Genomic DNA, 22,138 nt, shown 5'->3' on the forward strand with positions numbered 1-22,138 from the left:
AATGCATCTTTTCTTTAAATTAAATATGCTCAGTGGTTTTGCAGCTACAGTCTTAATTGGTCTGGTATGACCAGTATCTTACGGTGCTAATGCTAAAGTAAGCAAACTTAGATAGTTATTGCTGCCTAACTGGCATTACTGAGTCAGTTCACTGGCTTTAAGACTACCAGCTACTCGCTAACTTTATCTGTCTGCCACTTGGTGCTGGGCAGGTAGTGTACAGTGGTTATTAGAGCTTTTTTTGTTAGAAACAGCTGCCAGCTGTGTCTGGAAATGACCCTGCAAGAGCAGTGAGACTGAACCAAAACAGTAAAGTTGCGGGCTGTGAAACCAAAACAGTCAGATGAAATGGAGGGGAACTGAAGAGTTAATAATAATAATTATAATAATCATTCTCTGTGAGTTAATCGTTACAAGCGACCCCTTTCACATTAAACGTAGCCATGTGATCACTTTTAGATCAGCTTTAAGGATGTAAATAGGCCATTTTACTGTGTCTTAAAGGGACAGTTCACCCCCAAATTTTTCCAATATTTTTCCGCTTACTTGTAGTAATTTTTATCATTCTAGATTGTTTTGGTGTGAGTTGCCGAGTTTTGGAGAAATCCATTATATTCAAAAAAGGCATGAATCTCTATGGACGATATCTCCAAAACTCGACAACTCACACCAAAACAATCTAGATGGATAAATAGCACTACAGGTAAGAGGAAAAATATGTATTCTTGATTTTGCGGTGAACTGTCCCTTTAAAGCAGCTTGTTTCTAAGAGGAATCAGAACTGTACATTAAAGTAAAAAAAAACTGCATCAAACAATGTAAGTACATTAATAGGGTTTCTTATCTACTTATGTAATTTCTTATTTAAATTCCAGACATGTATGCATTTGCAAATTAAAACCGGGCACTAGTTCAGTTTCAGTTTTCTCCTCTCAGGTGTGTGGGCATGCACATCTTTCACTTCCACTAAACGCCTGCCATTTGCAAATTGAAGTGTTTCCAAAATGTCTGGTGTGTCACTTGAATGACATCTCTGGGCATCCGAATGTCCAATGTCTGGTGATGGAAGCACTCAGACAATGGCTATTTTCCACCACACTTGACTGCAAAAGCTCTTAGCTTCACCTTCTTGACATTCTCTTTTAGTAAAGATGGGCTTCACTCAAGTGTAGACAGTTAGGGCCACTCTTTGATGGAAGAAAGTCTAATGCAAGTGACAACAGGTGAGCTGGATTGCACTTTCAAGGTGAAAAAAGGAAACTCAACAAAATCAAAGACCAAAGGGTACTAATTAACAAGACACTACTTTTATGTCTCGAATTGTTGCAGACACTCAAGCTTGTCAATGCTGGACACTGTGTCCATTGTGGCCACCTCTAAATTACATACTGTTCAGGGACCAGGGGCAGAAATCAATGCATTTACTTAACTGAGCATGAAAGACCCCAATGAGAGATATTGACTGTTCCTTGTATTCACAGCTTGGAAGACAAGACAACATTTAAGTGCAACAGTCTCGCATAGAGACTTCCTCCATCTGCTATTGAGTGCCTGTTTGTGCTTTGACACAAACCAAACAAGTCAAAAGAAATAATCTTTTGTAAGTTTATTTTTTCTTAAAGTTCCTCTCCAGACACATCAAAGTATGTAAAAATACTCTGCTATGATTAATATTTCATTTAACATGGTTTTCCCACATAAGAAGTAAAAAAAAAAAAAAAAAATTAAAATCAGAAAAGGGGCTGGAAGCACATTTATTGTTTCTCCCTCATTGAGAAATTCTGGTGAGAGTATGGATGTGAGTGAGAGACATAGATCCATGGTGAGCGAGCGGTGCGCATCATATATGTTTGAGCCTCAGTCAGACTCCGATGAGTCTGTTGTGCACCAAAATCGGCAACTAGCAGACGTATCAGAATGGTAGTGTAGCATTTTTTATTTGTTTGTTGTTTGTTAGCTTGTTAGCTTGTAACTGGCGGTGGCTGACACAGCGTTAGTGGTTGTGAAACAAACAGTAATATCTGCTACGATGTTGCAGTGTGTTCACATTGCTGTTATCTTAGTAGTTAATGGAAGAAAGCTCCAGGTTCCGGTTTACATTCAAAAACTGCACACTCTAACACGGTCAAAACTTTCACTAAGCTAACTTAGTGCTGTGCAAACTCTCACTCTCGATACTGACAAATCCACTCTGTACTGGTGCTTTCAGGTTTCTTTGCCGGTGGCATTGCAATTGGCTTTCGAATCTGTGATGTACCAAATCTAGCTTGCCCGGAGTACGTTTGAATCTCAGATTTTAGGGAAGTGTCCAGACATCTCCCCCTTCAGTTGAGGAATATGAAAACACCTCTCTAGCGACAAACTTTGCACAGATACAAGTCAGTAAAGTCAATTGTAAGGACTTAAACATAAGAAAAACACATTTTTGAGTGGAGGGGTACTTTAAGAAATTGCAATCAGTTGTTATCAAGTGCCAGACTAAGTTCACTCAATCTAAAGGCTGAAGAATTTACAGGCTCTGAGCGTTCCTCCTCTTTCCATGGGGCATCTGGCAGTCTCTCCACGCTTGGTCTCTTGCCTGTTATTCACTGGTATTGTTGGATTGAGATGAGTTGGGGGGGCTTTCACACTGGCAAATCGAGATGTATGCACTTGGCCAGGAGGTTTAGGGCTCTTGGGATGAACTGTTTTATTACTTCCCCCTCAAGCCAACAACACAAAGAAGTCAACTTCCGCCAGGTTAATATCCCTCCCCTGCCCCCCTGCTCTACTCAAAGGGGTTTAAATCACAGTGTTGACTTCACCTGCCCCTTGCTTAATGCAGTTCTTTCCTGTCGTTTGCAAGTCAACTGAAAAGTTTGCTTGGGTCCATGTTTGTCACATTTCCTGAGCTAAATCCTGTTTTAATGTATTTTCTTGTTCAGTCCATTGTGTTTCTATGAGGCTGGATGTTGTGCACATACTGATTTAAAGCTGCACTAATTAATTTTTGGCCTCTAGACAGAGAAGAACTCAATAACAAGAAAAGTGATGGCAAATAGTTGTTAAAATAACACATCAAACAGAAAGAAAGCAACATCAGCATTTATTTGAAGCTGTGTTTCTGGCCACCTGATGAATGTAAGTCCAACATTTACTCTTCTTTTAATGCTGGTTTGGTCTCCAACAACTCTTGAGAACAAATATCTGGCTCTTTAGCAGCTACAAGTTACCAACCAGGTTTTTTTTTTTCTTAAAACAGCCTTCTTCTGATTCTGGAATTGGGGTTGGTGAGGCTTTATTTTGATTTCACTGGGGGCCATGAAACCAATACAGAAGCCAAAAAGCTCAATAGAGCTGCAAATTTAAGTCGAAATTGGGTTTTAGGTAAAAATTCAGTCAATGGAATACTATCATGAGAAAAATCTTGATTATTACAGCTTTAAAAAACAAAGGTTCAATTGTTATTGGTAGTATTATGACATATTTATAGGGCTCATTTCCTATTTCTCGTTTTAATTTTTTGTGAGGAAAAAAATATTAAAAATGTTCCCAGATTTTATGATTTTGAGGGGTGACTCTTCACTTTTTATTACTGGATGCATGTTTAGAGCTGTTCTTGCCATGTGAGCACAGTGATTATCGTAAACTACAGTGTACAGGGTCCTCCTGCTACAGGAAACAGAACTTTTTGATGTTGAGGAACATTACATTTAGGTAACAATCACTTTAAACTACTTATTTTTAAAAATCTAGTATTAAAATGATATGCTGCTTATTTAAAAACATCTGAAATGTAAATATAAAAACTCAATTGTGTATTAGTCAAACATCAATAGCTTTACAGTTCATCAAAGCTCTCTGCAAACAGCCTCATCATTGGATTTAAATCCAAGGTCTTCTAAAAACCGGCTACAGTGCTAATCTGTATGCATCACACTCCCAAGCAGACCACAGACTCTTTTCTACCATGAGTCTTCACTATAAGCTCAGTACATCTGTGTAGCTAACTACTGCTTTAGCCAGGGGATCTGTCTGCATCTGCTGTGCTCCTCTGCAGCCTATAGCCTGTTTGGGGATTGCTGGTATGTGTTACACTGTTTTCTGCTGCAGTGCTCTGTACCCTACAGCTTCAGTCAAAATGAGGTTCAGGTGTTGAGCAGGTGCACTGAGAGCAGATGCGCCGCTTTACTCGTTTCACTTGGCAGGAATGACTCGTTACTCCTTGTTTACCATGTAAATCAATGTTTGTTTGAAAAAATAATATAGAGACAGTTATGCTGAATTCCCAACATATAGTAAAGAAAATATAACCCTGAAGTATATACTAGGTTATATTTATTTTTTATACTGTGTATACTGTACTGTATACTGTACATTTGTTAGTTTCTGGTGAAAAAACCTGACCTTACCAATAAGGACATATTTGCTTTGAATTAATTGTAAATATGATATATTCAATTCAATTTACTTTATTTTACCAGGATAATCCACCCATTATCTGTACTGTTTTTTTTTTTTCAGGGAGTGCTGGGTACATACATTAAAAACAATAAAACAATTAAAACATATCAAACAATAGTAACAGTTTTCACAGTCTGTAGATCAAGTGTACCAATAATTTACTGACTTTATGTGGAAGAAGATAAATGTCATTAAAGAACTAACTTAACTAAACTAACTTTTGTGCTTATTTTATCCTTTTATTTGTATTTTGTGCAGGTACACAAGCAGTGAATAACTCAGAATTCTAAGTATCTGCATCTACACAGTACATTATCAATGTTAACAGATTATGATAAACACATTGCCAGAGAGTCTTTAAGTGCACTGCCATCAGAGTTAACAATATATGTAGGGAATATTTTTTAGCATTTGCCCCAGAGCCATATCAGCTCTATCAATATACAAACAACTCTCCAAACAACATCTATCAACTCCAAATAACTGTCACTGAAAAATCAACATTTATTATTCTAGAATATTTGCTGTGTACACAAACCTGTTTTGATTGTGTCTTGCATTACGACTTTGAAGAGTTCCTCTCAGACTGTGGGAAATCACAAAAGGAGCTGCATACAAAGCATCCAATAGAAGAAAATAGAAAATGTTTGAACTCTCTCACTTCTTTACTGCCTGATTTAATTAGACCAACATTAAAATAATCATCTGCATCTGTCGGAATCTGTCCTGCATCTTGTTTTGCAGTATGACTTTGTGGAGCTGTTGGACGGCAGCCGGCTTATCGCCAAAGAGCATCGGACTGTGAGTGAACCAGAGACAAGGGCCCGGCTGGACCATCAGGTCACCATCCACCAAGCCGGATTCATTCAGTACCTGAACTCAGGGGTGTGGCACCTGGCGTTTTATAATGATGGACGAAACGTGGAGGCCGTGTCCTATAACACCATCATCCAGGGTACGAGGAAACACATCTGCTGCAACAGCTGATGAGTGTGATTGGAATGATATGTAATGACATGTTTGGAAGACTTTAATTTCCTTAAACAGCTGTGCCTGGAAGAACAAAGAGTAAAGTTGTTGGAAATTCTGGCTACCACACAAACAAGCTGAGCTTTTCAAACTTTAAACCACCTAGGAGGCAGTACTAAGTTTTCATTGGAGGGTAGTGGATTATTGTGCTCAACACTATAATACGAAACCATACATGGCATTGATCCTTCCCTCCTAACTACCTTTTCAGTGTTCTGAAGTCTGTGAAATTTCCTTGTGGGTTTTGAGGTAGGAAAAACACTAAGGTTGAGTTAACGTTTTTCTTTTTCTATTTCCTTCGGGGAGTTCCATTGATCTGGTCCTACAAATACAAAGGTATTGATGTGTGAGGTCAAAATTGCCTGGGTCCGACACAGGCTCAATGAACATCCAATACAAGCCAGAGTAATAACAAAAAAGTTTGCCCTCTTAACGCCAATCAAAATAAGGATCCTGGTCTTTTGGGGGTGCCCTTTATAAGCGATGGTCTATTGAATGAACATGAGATCCGTCTGTAGGATATGTCAGATTAACTTCAACTGAGAGAGGATTTGAGCTGTAAACACTCAGGAGATTGCATGGCTTGTGTGGGCATGATCAGTCATTCAAGGGGTTGAGGGGGGAGGATGAGGCAGTAGAGGAGACAGGAGGAAACGAAAATGTGTCATGGAAATGGAATGATTTGGTCTAATTTAAAATGCCTATGTGGCTTTTACTTAACATGGCTTAGATGGGAACGGTCAGGCTGCAGTATACATGTTATGGAGGCTTAGACCTTAGTGGGACATGAACAAATAGCTGTAAATGTATGCCATGCCTGATAGGAGTACTGCAGATAAGGGATGCTAAGAAAGCCTAGATTCATGCACAGGGAAAAACAGAAAGTTGGTATCTTGGTTGTCTCGCAGTATTTCTTAAACTGTACAGTTGTCAAATGTAATATTATGGAGGAATTTCAGATTTGCTCTAATATGACAATCTGATGAGTTATTAATAGTTGGACTTACTCACTGCTGTACCCACAGAATCTGTCACGGAGTGCACACACAACTGTTACGGGAACGGAGAGTGTGTGGCGGGATCCTGTCACTGCTTCCCAGGATTCATAGGGCCATACTGTTCCAGAGGTAATAATTAAGCTCATATATTACTCTTATTCTGTCCATTCAGCACATGATTTAAATGGTCAGTTACCCAAATAAAAAAATAAAAAAATCTCTATCTCTTGTGGTATCCAGCTGTTCAGATTGTTGTGGTTTTATTTGCTCAAGTTTCTGAGATTTCTGCTGATACCCTAACACAATGAAGGTTAATGGAATTTTGTTTATGGTGCTCAAAGCATTGAAAAAAAATATCACGGTGTCTCATACAGCTTCACAAATGGTGTCTTATACAGCTAGGTTGATAAATTGTCTGGGCTGGGCTGCAATATTAGCTTATTGCAGCTATATTGATATAGGCATATATGTCAGCCGATAAGAACAAGAAATGTCAGTTCAGAAATGTCACATACTGTACATGTTTGAGATCATTTAGAAACACTGTCACCATTATGTAGTTTGTCTACCAGAGAGCAGGGACAAGTTTATTTTTCAGTAGTAGAATGTAACTAAATTAAGGGATCCTTATCAATAATATATGGTTATGTAAAAAAAAAAAGAAAGAAAAGGAAGAATACTGGCCGAAATGTTGTTACTGGATCTTTGTTACTCTCTAGTATCAGTCAGGCGCAGTCTCAGTTACCTAGCTGTTTTCATTGACACTACTTTAAACCAAAAAAATGGTCCCTATGAAAACTGTTGAAACTATTTTTTAATGCACTAAGCACCTAGTGATGGCCAAAATCTGTCAAAAACCGGGCACATAAAACCAAAGTTATCTGCATGGCTGGATACTACTAAAGATAATGTGCGTGAAGAGACCCTTTTAAAAAAGAATCATACAAGGTAGTTGTGGCTGTAGCTGTAAGTCTACAAGCCACAATGACAACTGAGTTTAAAAGCATAGTTCTACATTATTGGAAATATGCTTATTCACTTTCTTGCTGAGAGTTAAATGAGAAGATGGATGCCACTCTTTTATGTCTAGATACTAAATATGTAGCTGTAATGTGGCCTTAATGTGTGATATATGGCCAGTAACATACAAGAAATAGTCCGGCACATAACCCTGCGTAAAACTCTTGTGGTTTTTATGCTTAGGTTTTTGTACGGCTTAAACAAAAGAGAAACAACATGTTAATTAGTGAGCTTTATAGGTGCTGGAAGACTTTGTTACCTTTGGACAGAGTCTGGCTAACTGTTTCCCCCTGTTCCACTCTTTATGCTAAGACTACTGGCATCTTGCTCCAGCTTCATATTTAACATACAGACGTCAGCGTGGTAACAATCTTCATGTCTAACTCTCTGCAAGACAGTGAAACTATTTAAAAATGGACCACAGCTGTAGTATTTCTAATTTGAAGTTGTTTATTAAAAAAGATGAAATGAAATCTGTTTTAAAAAGAAATTAATACCACAATATTATTTTTTTTACATTTTACAATTTGGAGATGAGTTCTTTAAACCTGTTGTCTTTCCTCAGCTGCCTGTCCGGTCCTGTGCAGCGGTAATGGCCAGTACACCAGGGGGCGCTGTCAGTGCTACAGTGGATGGAAGGGCACTGAGTGTGACATTCCTGCCTCCCAGTGTATTGATCCTCAATGCAGTGGACACGGACTGTGCGTGGCAGGCAACTGTGTGTGCAACACCGGCCACAAAGGAACCAACTGTGAGCAAGGTAAATGGGGAAATAAAAGGTTCTTCCCATTGGATTGGAAGCAGCTAGATGCAACATATTTCTGTTTGAAGCTCCCGGGGAATCGACACAGTCCATTGGTGAAACAATCGGTGTTTTCAACTCCACAGAGCGGATAATGCTTTGGCTGTTGTTATTGATACCATGTGTATAAATTAACTCCCTCTTAGTGTTTAGACCACATGAGGGTACAAGCTGGAACAGATTGTGTGGTGCCTATTGATGCAGTCACCTATTTGAATGCTCCACAGAAGACACGTGTTAAAATTGATCAGTCAATGGCATCTGTTCCTCCGTTTATTGAGAAAGAGCTTCTTCTTCTTTTTTTTGTCAACCTTTTCTGCCTCCCCCTTCACTACAGTGCATTTAACTTTATTGATCCCCATGCAGACAAAAGAAAATGATCAGCTCAGCTTTACATGTGCGGTTGACCTTACATGTAAAAAGCTATTGAGTTCACTAAATGAATGCATTGCGGTTTTCTTTGAAGTGAAGCAATATGGGAAGGAAACGTAGATGGGAGAAGATAGCATTTGTAGTTCCGAACTTGGATGTAAGGGCTCCGGTTTGATGAATTGGTTCAGGAAAATTATCAATATCAGTGTCCAAGTGGATATGGAAATGCACAGAGCACTCAGCTCCAGAAGAAGCTGTTGTAACGTTGTTGCAAATGATCCCTTGTTAGTAATGGGTTGATTATATTGGTATATAATTGCCAATTATTAACCTAGATCAGCAAGTTGATCTGCAAATTGTTAATAGTAATTGATTATATCTGTCTAGACACTAATTGTGCTCTTTTTCCTAGTGCCTATAATGGAGCATAATTATGCTGTCAGTATATTGGAAGTACCCTATAATATACCATAGAGGAGCTAGCTGAATATAGGGTGGAAAATTACTACCAGCCACCACTAAACACTGCAAAATGTTCAGCTGTGGCTCACCAGCCATCATCTGGCACTAGAGCACGTCCACTCACTCACATAAAAATGGTTTTGGCTGGTAGCAGAGTCAGGTGGCCGGGGTAAATAAGTAGGTTTGATATCCTGTCTGGAAGTGGTAAACTAACACCGCTGTCGTCCTTGTTGTGTGTCCTAAGTCGACTGTGTGGACCCGATGTGCTCCGGTCACGGAGCCTGTCATCATGGTGAGTGCCACTGTAACCCGGGCTGGGGAGGGATCAGCTGTGAGATCCTGAAGAGCACTTGTCCAGAGCAGTGCTCCAGTCACGGCACCTTCAACACTGACTCGGGAACCTGCATCTGTGAGGCCAACTGGACAGGGGCCGACTGCTCCATAGGTCAGAACACATTTCACTTTCTTTTCATCACTTAAAGCTATTTTGTGTAGCCTTTTCATGGAGCTGCAACTTGCAATTATTTTCATTATCATTTCAATATTGCCCGTCATTTTCTCCATTAATATTTTGGTCTGAAATGTCAGAAAATAGTGAAAGATTCCAATCACACTTTCCTAAAGCCCAAATTGACATCTTCAAATTGCTTGTTTTGTCCCAAACCCAAACCATAATATATTAAATTAACAATCACATATGAAAAGCAACAAATCTTCACATATGAGAAGCTGGAACTAGATAATGTTTGGCTTTTTAATTAAAAGAATTACTCAAACGATTAATTAATTATCAAAATAGATGCAGATTAATTTTCTTTCGATTGACTAATCGATTAATCAACTAATGATTTCAGCTCTAATGTGATTTAGAAGTATTCTGATGGCATAAATTCTTGGGGGGTTACTACCACTGAGGCCGCTGAAGTCTACACATTGGCGTTAAAATAATTAAAACGCATGTTAATCTAATTAGAGTTGTAATCTGCAATCTATTTCATTCTTTAATTTATTGATGCCATTAGTGCAGTGTTATTTGTGCTGTACTAACAAATCCTTGCAAACAGTGCAGTCAGTTCTATGTCTTTTATTTTACTGTTTTTATGGGTAGTGTTTGAGTTTCTCTAACAAGTAATTGGCTTTATTTCAAATAAACTCCCCCCTTGCTGTGCACAGATGCTGCAAACACCAGGTGTCCACACCAGCAGATGTATAAGCCATTATTGACAGGCTTTAGGTTGAAATAAAAGATCTATCTCATGCAATACATTATTACATTATGTGGGTGTTTTATTAAGAAACTTAGGATATAGTTATTCAGTTTTGGAATCCAAAAAACTGTAAATAATGAGTAAAACAATGATGTATGCTTTAATCTTTTAATGTTTAAAAAAAAAAAAGATAATTAATTATCTGTTTTTTGAATTATGATTTAGTGAACATCAGAGAACAATTTGTTTTCCTAAATTAATATGTCACACTTTGAAATGAAACTGATTTGTGAGTTTACCACAAATCAGTATCTTTCAGCTTTCCCCCATGAAGGAAACAAAATTATTAATTGAAAAGTCTGGATTTGCTCCAAAGATGACGAATGGGAGCCTGACTGACTGAAGTGTTCCATCTCATAAGCTATGTATACATGTTACAGTACTGTCAGCGCTGTGTTTTTTGAGCTCTGTCACATCTCTCCTATATCACCTTCAGTAAAGTTTTACTGTGATGTGGCAAAATTATAGGAGACAATTAAATACAGTATTATCATTAATACAAGAAAGCCACAATGAAAAGAAAGTATTCCTATGATAAAGAGGTGTTCACAACAAGCATGTTTAGAACAGTTAATGAAAACTGTATTTTTTAAGCAATTTGATTATTCTATTCATGTGAGAACAACAACATTAAATGTCTTTTTATAAAACATAAATGCACTGAAATGCCTCAAAAAGTCTCAGTTCTTCTTCATGTAGGAGTAAGAAAGTAACCTGAACCGACTGCAGATAACAAACCCAAAACAAAAGCTTTCACGGGTATGAGGAGACAGATGTTGACATCTGATAGTCAGGAGTCACTCATGCTTGGAAAGTGTTTTATAACAAAATAAAGGACTGAGGGCAAACCTCAGTCTGGACTGCTGCTCATATTTAGTTCCTGCATGTTGTGTTCTTTACTACAGTATGTTCACCAGAGAAGAAGAAAGTCTGATTTAGCCTAAATCGAGTTACAAGAACTGATACTTAATATCAAAGAATGTGCAAATCCCTGTGACAGTTGTTAGGAGTTTTGATTTGCATCCAGTTCAGTAGTTTGAACCTAAATGAACAAATGACAAAAATGCAACTGCTTCATTATGTTTTGGACTAAATAAATCAACATGTGGGTGTTAGGTAATCAACACTTGTAGCACGTGTTGGTTTAAAACAGAGCATATGTTAACAACAAAGCTTTGGCTTCACACTTTACTCTTCTGCGACCAAGCATATGTTTTTGTGGTTTTTTTTGTTTTTTTTATTTAACACAAATGTGTGTTGTTCCAAAATAGACTTATAGATTTGTTCAGAACCTTTTCCAAAAATGCCAGTGTATTTTATAGCAGCTTCAGGTTTTTTAGAGGAGAGGAGACAATCGTGTATTCCCATCTGCTCACATCTTTATTCATTTGTTACCAGCTTTGTATTCAGAGGGTTTGTCTTTCGACACAGGTAGGTGACATGTTAGTTCAAAGGCTGGCCCCTCCCATCTGTTATCTGTGCATGAGGTTCAGGTGATTTATGCACTGTTTCCCCTCTCAGAATAGACTCATTCTCTGTGTGTTGAACCCAGGGAGAAACACAATGGCTGGCCATTGTGAGTCGAACAATTAAAAGCAGAAGTTGCAGTTTGTTTCTGTCAGTATAAAAGGCTATCGAAACGTATTTCTCTTGGCTGAAATTCACTTGAAAATTAAGTCATAAGGAGGCTGGACGGTGAGTTTGAGATGATAGATGGGTGTTCAGACCTTTTGAAGCAGCATGCAGCCGGGTGGGTCAGTGCCAAAGAAGAAATAATGATTGTTTTGGTGAACAGGAATGTTTTTTTTTTTTCTTTTGTGTCTCACTTTATTTTATTTTTGAGAGAGAGGTAATTTGTTATTCTGTTAAAGTTTTCAAAATTCCAGACACAATCCTCTCACTCAGCAAGATATCTCAGGCCTGCCAATAATTGAACTGACGAGGCTAGCCTCGGTGCAGTCCAAAAGTTAGGGAGTTTACCCACCTGGGTGGGTGGAGAATTCCCTCTTAATTAATGCTGTGATTCTTCTTCAATTAAATAAACTTTAATTAACAAGTGAGCAGCATGGATCGACCGCCCACAACCCCTATCCAGCTTGAGTCAGGGGCATGTTAAAGGCAGATAAACACTTTTGCACTAATGAAAAATTGATTGCATAGATTCTATGGGAAGGAGGTACCCCTTCGGAATGGAATGACTCCCCTCCAGAGGCATGCTTAATATTCTACAGTGTCGGCTCGACTTAATCAGAACCATCCAAGGTCTCTCAATCGAAGAAAAACTCTATTCAGAGAGCTGGAAACAGACAGCTAAAAGAGCCTCAGTAAAGGGGAGGGTGGGTAAAGCAGTGGACGTAGATTGGTTTAAAAAAGAAACAAAACAAATACATGAACAAAATGAGCAGATATTTAATCCATGACTTATTACATTCTGGGTGGCTGAATGATGTCTCTTGGCTAATTTGCTTTCCCTGCAGGCAATACCAAGTTTTTAAAAAGTCACAAACTTTTTGCTTATGGGGCTATATAAATTTCCTGGAGCATCTAGTCACTTAAAATTATACTTGAGCTACTTTCCTCTAGCACACTGACGGCTATTGTCACAGCGGAAATCTTTATGGCTCCTCTGTTCAAAAGCTTTGATAGAAGCTCTTGGTTCCAGTAAATGAACATTTCTTATTCTCTCACAAGAGCAGCCACAGCTTGCTGAGCGTTAGCTTCAGCCTGATACAGACTGACTTACTTACCACCCATGGATTCAATCTTTTGAATTTTACTTCTTCTTCTGAAGATAACACGGATTCATAACAGCTGCTCTGCTGTTTCCAGTGCTCCGTACTTGAAGAATACATGTTGATCTAACATTTCTCAGAGTCCAGACGTAAGAACCTGCTTAAATCCATAAACCTCGCCTCAGTCTGCCAAGGCTCCATGCAAATGAGCTTCCAGAATATGTAAAACCTGAAAAGTGGTTGTTATGGAGGTTTTTAGATGCACAAAGTAATTGCTGTGCTTTACTGGTCTTGTGCTCTGACTTCAGACTTTTTGAGTTATGACAGGTTTTGTTTCATTTTAGGGTGTCTGCATCCATGGAGAAATAAAGTGGCCTATGAAATAGCTAGAGTCTTTAATAAAAATTAGTTAAAGTGGCTGCAGAAACAAAAATGACAATAATAACCCAGTGTTGCTCTTGCGTGGGCATGGAAAAAATGTCTTTTGTATTATTCCACTGTAATTATTCAGAGAAATACTTATACTGTATATTGTGTGATAAGCTTTGATGTCATTTCAGATGGAAACAAAGTGGTTGTTACACTGATTGGACCTGTTCGTTGATTAAAGTCCTCCAGAATTTGTTGATGAGGAAATTTTACATAAAATAGATGTAAACTGAATCAGATATCATCCATCTGTCATCATAAGGACACATAATGCGCAGTGTTTCTTTTTGATGTTCTGTTTAAAGTTTTATCTCTTCAGTGTGCCTTCTAACATGGACTCATTATAGTTGGTTTTAATGCAAGCTGACAGTACTGTGTTGCTGTGCTGTATTGTGGAGAACATGGTTTATAGATTAAATGTCAAGCACTGAGAATTTAAGGGACTTTATTATCTCCTGAACTCATAAAAGTAATAAAACTATATATCAAGATTAATTTCATACTTTTTAGAGGAAGATTTATCCTATTTTTTGCCTCTTTCTCAACTATCCATTTTACATTTTGGCAAAGTGGCAGCCAAATAAAAGTTGATTGGGGATTTTGTTTCAGTGCTCTGACATGTCGTCACCATGTGTCCTGCTTTACACACACAAAAAAAGAATTGTGTACACGACAAGTACATTGGGATCCATAAAGCAAGAGAAAGAGGTAAAGTCCTGATATTTTCCCATGTAAAATAATGCTTCTTAAAATTTCCTTTTAATAGATGGCAGTAATTTTGAGTCTCTTTATATGAAATATTGCAGTGTCTTCTTTTTTTTTTACATTTGCATTTATATTTTTCAGGAATAGTGTTTAAAACATGTCTTGTTTACAGTTAAACTTGTTGGCCCACTTTAACTGATGGAGCCAACACTTCTCAGCAGACATCAGAGCATTTTTCAGCAGTGGCAGATGCATCTACACAGAATACAAAAATACACCAGTACAGAATAAAAAAGGGCCTTTTCACAGAACAGAAGCTACATGTTTCCATGGCTTTTTCTTTTGTGACAGAGGTGTGTGTGGTTGACTGTGGTCCCCACGGCTCGTGCATCAGTGGTGTGTGTCACTGCGAGGAAGGCTGGACAGGACCAGAATGTGAGCAGAGGGACTGTCACCCACGCTGCATTGACCACGGTGTCTGCCGAGAGGGCAAGTGTGACTGCCACCAGGGCTGGACGGGTGAACACTGCACCATCGGTGAGCCACAGTGACACATTCAGTACTATACACCTACACACACTTGACAGAAGGGCACGAACTACAGAGGAAATTAAAAGGGCAACTTTGGAGTGTGAATGTCAGTGTTTTCAGAGCAGTTTCAAGCAGATCATGACACACTTCTGTTGCTGCCTACCTACTCCAAACAAGTACCTTTGCATGACAAACTAATGCTAAGTAGTTTTTGATGATATATTCAGTGCTCAGAAGTAAACTGCTGTGCAGTTCAATTTCCAGAGATCACTGAATCAAACATTGTGGCCGGGATCATCTTGTTTTGTTTTTTTTTTGTCAGCGACAGGCATTGGTGGAAAATAACTGATAACATTTACTCAAGTACTGTACTTAAGTACAATTTGAGGTACTTGTACTCGGAATATTGCCATTTTACCAGATTTCAGAGGGAAATATTGTACTTTTTATTCCCCTAGAATTACTAGTTACTCTGCAGTTTAATGTTTTAACCAATCATATGAGCAGTTTATAAAATATGTGGAATTTTTATTGATTTAAATGACCTCCACCAGATGCAACAATGAAACACTTTACATGTTATTTCATCAATATAACTCCTAAAGGGGCCATTGTGCATACTTTTACTTTGTGAGTACTTTTACTTTTTATACTTTTAGTATATATTGTTGGAGATACTTCTGTACTTTTACTTAAAGAACATTTTGATTCCAGGACTTTTACTTGCAATGGAGTTCGGTTTTTTCATTTTTTTGCAAGCAAATGCCAGTTGCTGCTTCTGGAAGCATCGCCTCCCGTTCAGCAGTGAGTTTCTCATAGCCACAGCTACCTAACACCAGACATTGTGGCGGTAAATGTAGAGGTTTGAATGAACTGGGTATGAGTTAAACCAATATTTAATTGTGGCAATATAGAGAATCTACACAAAAATGAATTTATATCAAAATGTTGCAAATTTTACCTTCAATTAAAGTGTTAAGCATCTCTCCCACTAAAAAGTAATGAGAAAACTTGATATAGCCAGCTACATTTCACTTTTCTTATTTTTTCAAAATCTCTTTTTGCGACACCTCACATCAACTTTGTAATTTTTCGATCATCCATTTAGCTATTCCACCTTTTAGAATGCTCTATGTGATGCTCCTGTATTAGCGAGTCAAGGGCAGGTATTTAGGGAGCCGAAAAGCCACGGGTAGGCCTCTTTGGAATATCATTTTTCTGAAATGGCAGTGCTTCACTCGGCATTAATGAGGATAATGAGTTCTGAGATGTCACCTTCTATTGACCTTTAACTCAAACTTCCTCGACACTTTACCCCCTGTCAAAGGTCCCGTAGTTAAACCCTGACACGCTGCGTCAAACAGCATTCCCCCAAGTGTCATCTCCAACCTCTCAATGACGACATATTCCCTGTGAAACAAAGATCTGGCACTCCAAACTATTTAACCCTAATTATGTATTTACAAGTTCTCTCATCGGCAATCCCAGGCCCACAGTGTGGATTCATCTTTGCTGGGACAGGAGATTGCAGCAAGGGAGTTGCCTGAAGGGTCACATTCCTAATCTTATTAATCTTTCCCTCCTCAGGGCAGACAGTGCACCTTCCATTTTCTCTTTCTTTCCTCCCGTTTAAGGCTCCCGTCAGGAAAGTAACTCCTTGCATTGGATGCAGCGGGGATGAATAGGCAGTGCGTTACCTTTTCTTGGAGAACCGGGAGCTTATTTTGGCTTTCAAACCCTGAATAACTGCCATTTGCACAAAGCGCCTTTTAATCACATTACATGGCCAGAGCTTGAATAGAGGACTTCCTTGGCCATTCTTTTGTCACAAGCATCTAGATCCTGTTTTATATGCAAGGCTTAACCCATTGTCACTGCTTTCTCAGCAATGCAGTTTACCACTAAGGTGTTTTTGATTCGTCTTAGTGTACTGCTGGTCCATTGCCGTGCAGTTGTTGAAATCACTGAAGTGGAGATGACGGCAAAATTGAAAGAAAAAAAGAACTTTAGTATGCTGCTTCATGATGCGTTCATATTAGACTGAGGGTGAGACTACATACCTCCTAAGAAGCAGACAGTAAAATGTTCTGAAGCAGGCGCAGATGAAACAGGCTCATATAGTCTGAAAACAAAGAGTGTTGTAACACTCGGATATCAAGAGAAACAGTGCGTTCTTCTTTGTGTTAGCCTGTCTTGCTTTGGCAGAGCAAAGCAGATGGAGAGTGTTAACAATGAATATTTTACTGAGCTTAGGATGCTGAGTTCATTTCTGTTGCTTCCTATGGACATAATTATAATTATCATCTAACAAAAAGATGTGGTGATTTTGACCACGGAAGCATCTATAATTCAGATTAATCACTTGCAGATTAATTAACATCTACTCTCCCAAGTTTGTCAAGTACTGGATTTTTCCCTCTTACTGTAACTAAACTTTGAATCTACTGCTCTAAATCTGCAGCTTCTGTCTCTTTTGTCTCTCTCTCAAACCATTTTTCTATTTGCATTTCTTTGCCTAACTCCTACTTATATCCGTTCTCTTTTCTATTTTATGTCTGTATGCCTGTCTGCCTACCTATCTGTCTCTCTCCAACTCCCTCTTGGCTTACATGTATAGCCCTGGATTCCAGAGTATCAGGTAAAAAACACTTTTCACTTTGCTTGAGAATTATACTCTTCATGCAAGATGTTTTTTCTGATCCAGCTGAACACCTTTATTTTGCTTAAAAATTTGTGAACTCTGTTTAAAAAAAAAAAAATGGGTGAACTCGCAGCTTTCCAGTCATATCCTGTCACTCATGCTTAGTATTAGCTATTCAGCTCAATCACATAACGACTGTGATTTACATACACAGTCGAGAGATTGAAATTAGAGTAGAAGCTAAAACGTGGCAAAGACAACAATAATCTTGGGAAAAAACTACCTGCAAAGCTTCTTTTCCAAATATTTAAACCAAGTTGGCAGGTACATCAGCTTTATGCCAGCAAGCGTTTCCACCTTTTGTGCTCCCTGTAAGTTACAATAAGTAAATGTGTTTGTCAGTCTTAGCTCTCTGCCACCACAGAGATAAGTAATTTTCTTTTCCAAATGTTTCCCTTTCCTCGGTTGTGTAATAGGAGCAGTCAAGATAGGATATAAAGGTAAATTGAACCACTACCCCCCAAAGGAGATTGTCATGAACAATCCCTCCCTGCTCTCTGTCTTTCCTAGCACGGCGTTTATACACCTGTTCTATGTCCGAGTCGATCATAATGTTTCTGCTGTGATCCTGCTCCCCCGATATGTTTCCTCATCTCCTGTCCGTCCTAACCAGTCTCACACAGACTCCACGGTCCCTTCTCCCCCCTGTCTTAATTCCCTTTGTCTGCCAGATTAAACGCCCAAAACTGGTGTGGTTTAGTCATGTTTCGGCTCCCTGTCTTCCCCCTCCACTAGAAGGAATGCGATCTGGCAGCAAATGCTCTGTTTTCTGTAAATGTAGAGACTCTAGATCCTCCCCCCTCCTTCCCACACTTCTTCTCCTATTTACATATATACTTCCCTTCCCTTTGATGTTGCTGTTACTTCACATGAGTGTTTCTAACATCTGCAATGGGCTATTCCGAAAGCAATGAACTTCCAAGACATCCACCGTTTTTTCAGCCTCTTAAATGGAATTTGTGCAACTTTAAACTCACAAGGAATCCTTTAAATCTTGATTCAGATCCAAAAAAAAAAACTCCAAGGTTTGGCTCCAAGGCAGCCCTTGATTTGAAAATCACACTGAGAATTAATGCAACCAAAATACAAGTCACTTGAACTCATAACGAATCATTCAAACTTTGATTTAAACACAAAAAAATCAAATTGCCATGAGGATTTGACTCTACATGCATTCACAGTGGCGCCCATTGGCCTTTTAACAGTAAGTAAACAGCTCAGCAGGTTTCCCCCTCTAATTCCAAACATTTCCCTTTTCAGTGTAGCTGTACATGCTCCTGAAACTCATGTGAAACGACTGTAACACCTCACACCCTCCCCCACATCCTCAGTCCTGTCAGAGGTGTATCGTACTGTATGTTCACTCAATACTGTCTTTTATCATTTTGTCCCTCCTCTGCCCCTGTCCACTCTAAATGCCCCCTTCACTCTTGTCTTCTCCCGCTCCTCCCCTTCTCCTCCTGATTTCCTTGTTCTGACTTGCTCGGCTGTTTGACACGTACATGATGTGTTGACAGACGGCTGCCCCGGGCTGTGCAACAACAACGGGAGGTGCGTCCTCGATCAGAACGTCTGGCACTGCATCTGCCAGTCAGGATGGAGAGGGCTGGGATGCGATGTAGCGACCGAAACGCTCTGCTCAGATGGCAAGGATAACGAGGGAGGTAGGAAGGAGTAAAAGCCTCAAACAAATAGTCTTTTAGCTTCAGAAAAACTTGTCTGTGTATCCCTTATTGTGCAAGACAGAAACTTGGCTTTGATGTGGCTCCTCTGTGACAGTGCAAAACAAATCAATCATACATAAAACATCACTGGAAAGAATATGCAAATGTTGTGGCAGAGCAGATTGTTAAACAGCATGCTTTAAAATATACAGTAGATCAATTATAAAGAGTAGTTGAGACTATATATATTAATACTCTGGAGCTAATAAACTGCTCCTCAGCCTGATCAACAAGCCAGGAACTTTTGGGGTTCATATTATATTAGGTGACATACTTTGAAATAGTTCATACTTTCATGTCAGCTCAGGATCTCTGCTGTCTCTTTAATGAACTTAAGTTCACGTTAGAAGTCATCTGTGTGCACTAGAGCTCAACACAATAATGGAGATGCTCACACATTTCCTAATGCATCCAGGTCAACAAAGCTTTCCCTTCCTGTCTCGACTGTCCATCCTGTTTTCCAGATGGACTCGTCGACTGCATGGACCCAGACTGCTGCACTCAAATCTCCTGCCAGGGTCAGACCTACTGTCGCGGCTCGCCTGACCCTGCTGCCATCGCCGGCCAGGGCCAGAGTTCAGCCATCCAGCCCACATCCAAGGGCTTTTATGATCGCGTCAGTTTTTTGATTGGTCCCAGCGGCAGTCACGTGATACCCTGGGATAACCCGTTCAACAGCAGGTAAGGGGCTTAATGAATTACTGACGGCTCTTTAATTATTTGGGTCACGTTATCTGTTTGCTGTCTCATTACCAGTTGGGAGAGACACCTTTGTTTGTGCAGCCACTCCAAAAACATCAAAGAATCCCCCATCTCTGTGTCTTTGCAGTCACAGTGACAAGTGTGTTTACAGTGATGTCGCTGCCACAAACGTTTATTTCTTTTACCAGTCAAGATTAAGTAGCTCAAGAATGAGCTTGCTCCTTGATAAAAACAGCCCTTATGACTGTGAAAATATAAGGATTAGGTTTCTTACACCAAGATAACCACCATGTGGTTTTCCAAATTGGAAAGGAAAGCACAGCAAACATATGACTGAAGAGGTAATTTTCAATGCACATTAATGTATATCTTTTATCAGAAACCTATTTTTTTGATCATCAGCAGGCCGCCCATCACACAGTATATTTGAATATCTAAGACCAGCACACTTAAATAGACCTCTCTTTGACATTTGCTTGAGAGGGCTTTTTTCTAGAAACTGGTTTCCAACAGAAAACCATGATAAATCTGTCCCATCACAGAGTCTGCAAAGAGCCAAAGTTAATGGTATTCTGCACTTTAACCTCAAACAAGGGTACATTTATTTTTGTTTTGTATGTTATTACTGTTTGCAACATTTATAGAAATTACACCTATTGTTGGTATTATATAATACACATTTTGATATATTTTCCAGTTAGATTGTAGTTTCTAGTGCTTTCTTTAGTTCCACAATTCATAAAGGTGCCGTTTTCTGTTTTGTTAAATGGTAAAGGACTGTTAAGTGCTAGTGGCATGGCTCTATGGATGGTAATGTCAGTCTGTCGGTCAGTCCACTTTGGTCCAGACTGAAATAGCTCAACAGGTATTGGATGGATTGCCATGAAATTCTGTACAGACAATTATGGTCTCCAGAGGATGAATCCTACTGACTTTGGAGATCCCCTGACTTTCCTCTAGCGTCACCAGCAGGTTGACAGGTTTAGTTTTCATCCTGGTTATGGATTGCCATTAAATTTGGTACAGACCTCATGATGAATTTTAATAACTTTGGTGATCCCTTAACGTTCTATCATCGGGTCAAAATTTCAATTTGTCCAGAGCGCCATGGTAGCCGAATGGTTACAGCAGATGCTGCATGGTCGCAGCAGTCGGCAGTTCAATTCCAGAGCGTTTCGCATATCATACCCCTCTCTCTCGCTCTTTCACCCCTCTCTCTCTCTCTCTCTACCTCTTCACCTGTCACTATCAAATAAAGGCATAAAATGCATGCTAAAATGCACACTAAACTAAGATGGTGAACAATATGACAATACTAGCATGAGTATTGTTATTGTGAGAATATTAGCATGCTGATGTTAGCTCAAAGCACTTCTGTGCCTAAGCACGGCCTCACAGAGCTGCTAGTGTGGCTGTAGACTCTTAGTCTTGTTTTAATCATCTCTTTCCAAACATTTTGACATTGAATGAAACCTGTGACCTTTGCAATGTGACATCACATTTTCTTCAGCTTGTTGCTAGAATTAGTTTTAAGGTATTCATCCAAGGTAAAGAAATTTCTGAAAAAAAATTTGATATAAAGGAAGAGAATACCGTACCCAATGAATGGACTACTTGGCTATATCAATGTGCAAACAGAGGAGACAGAGTTATATTTTTCACCAAAACCTCAGTTCACTCCCACATCTGTTTAGAATCACGAGTAGAGTTTGCTTTGTGACTGTTGGAGAGGAAAATGATTGGCAACTGTGTGCAGAAGGCTTTGGGAATATTTTCTCCAATAGTTTAAAGTAATCCTTGTGTAAATAGCATGCTTTACTGAAAATATAGAATGAGGCAATTCCCCCACCCCCACCCCCAGCTAGGTTCTCAGTAATCCTCATCCTCATTGTCTTCAGCTTACTGTCGATTTCATGTCTGGCACTGGCATTAGCTCTTTTGCTCAAAATACTCATTTGCCTTTTTATCTCCTTGTAGTTTTATAGTCAAAAACATCATGGTGCATTTTAGAGGCTCTGCAAACACACATACCACTAAATTATACAAAATTAATTACCTTTTTTTTTACTGTATCTTATCAGCACAAACACTGCTTGCATGAAATGCTTTTTTGAAAGAGTCAGATAATGAATTAGAATTTAGTAGTGGCAGAGTTTGTTTGGAGACCCATATTTTTCAAACATTCATTTGAGGTTACAGGTTGAATAATTTATTGACAGC

The 22,138-nt window shown here is 39.0% G+C and overlaps 1 protein-coding gene across 10 annotated transcripts in view; it reads left to right on the forward strand.

Annotated features, from left to right (window-relative positions):
• si:dkey-237h12.3 (teneurin-3) overlaps positions 1 to 22,138 on the forward strand; it is a 164,415-nt gene that overhangs the window by 105,562 nt on the left and 36,715 nt on the right. For 6 of the 10 annotated variants that reach the window (XM_044205917.1, XM_044205916.1, XM_044205918.1 and 3 more), the window contains 9 exons: positions 5,188 to 5,398; positions 6,498 to 6,599; positions 8,056 to 8,250; positions 9,371 to 9,571; positions 14,612 to 14,797; positions 17,409 to 17,429; positions 17,909 to 17,932; positions 19,010 to 19,156; positions 19,681 to 19,897. In XM_044205917.1, the coding sequence (XP_044061852.1) occupies positions 5,188 to 5,398; positions 6,498 to 6,599; positions 8,056 to 8,250; positions 9,371 to 9,571; positions 14,612 to 14,797; positions 17,409 to 17,429; positions 17,909 to 17,932; positions 19,010 to 19,156; positions 19,681 to 19,897 (1,304 nt within the window). The remainder of the gene's footprint in view (positions 1 to 5,187; positions 5,399 to 6,497; positions 6,600 to 8,055; positions 8,251 to 9,370; positions 9,572 to 14,611; positions 14,798 to 17,408; positions 17,430 to 17,908; positions 17,933 to 19,009; positions 19,157 to 19,680; positions 19,898 to 22,138) is intronic. The other 4 variants (XM_044205923.1, XM_044205924.1, XM_044205921.1 and 1 more) reach the window with 3 other exon arrangements.

This window comes from Siniperca chuatsi, linkage group LG8 (assembly GCF_020085105.1).
Source record: "Siniperca chuatsi isolate FFG_IHB_CAS linkage group LG8, ASM2008510v1, whole genome shotgun sequence".
Lineage (NCBI taxonomy): Eukaryota > Metazoa > Chordata > Actinopteri > Centrarchiformes > Sinipercidae > Siniperca > Siniperca chuatsi.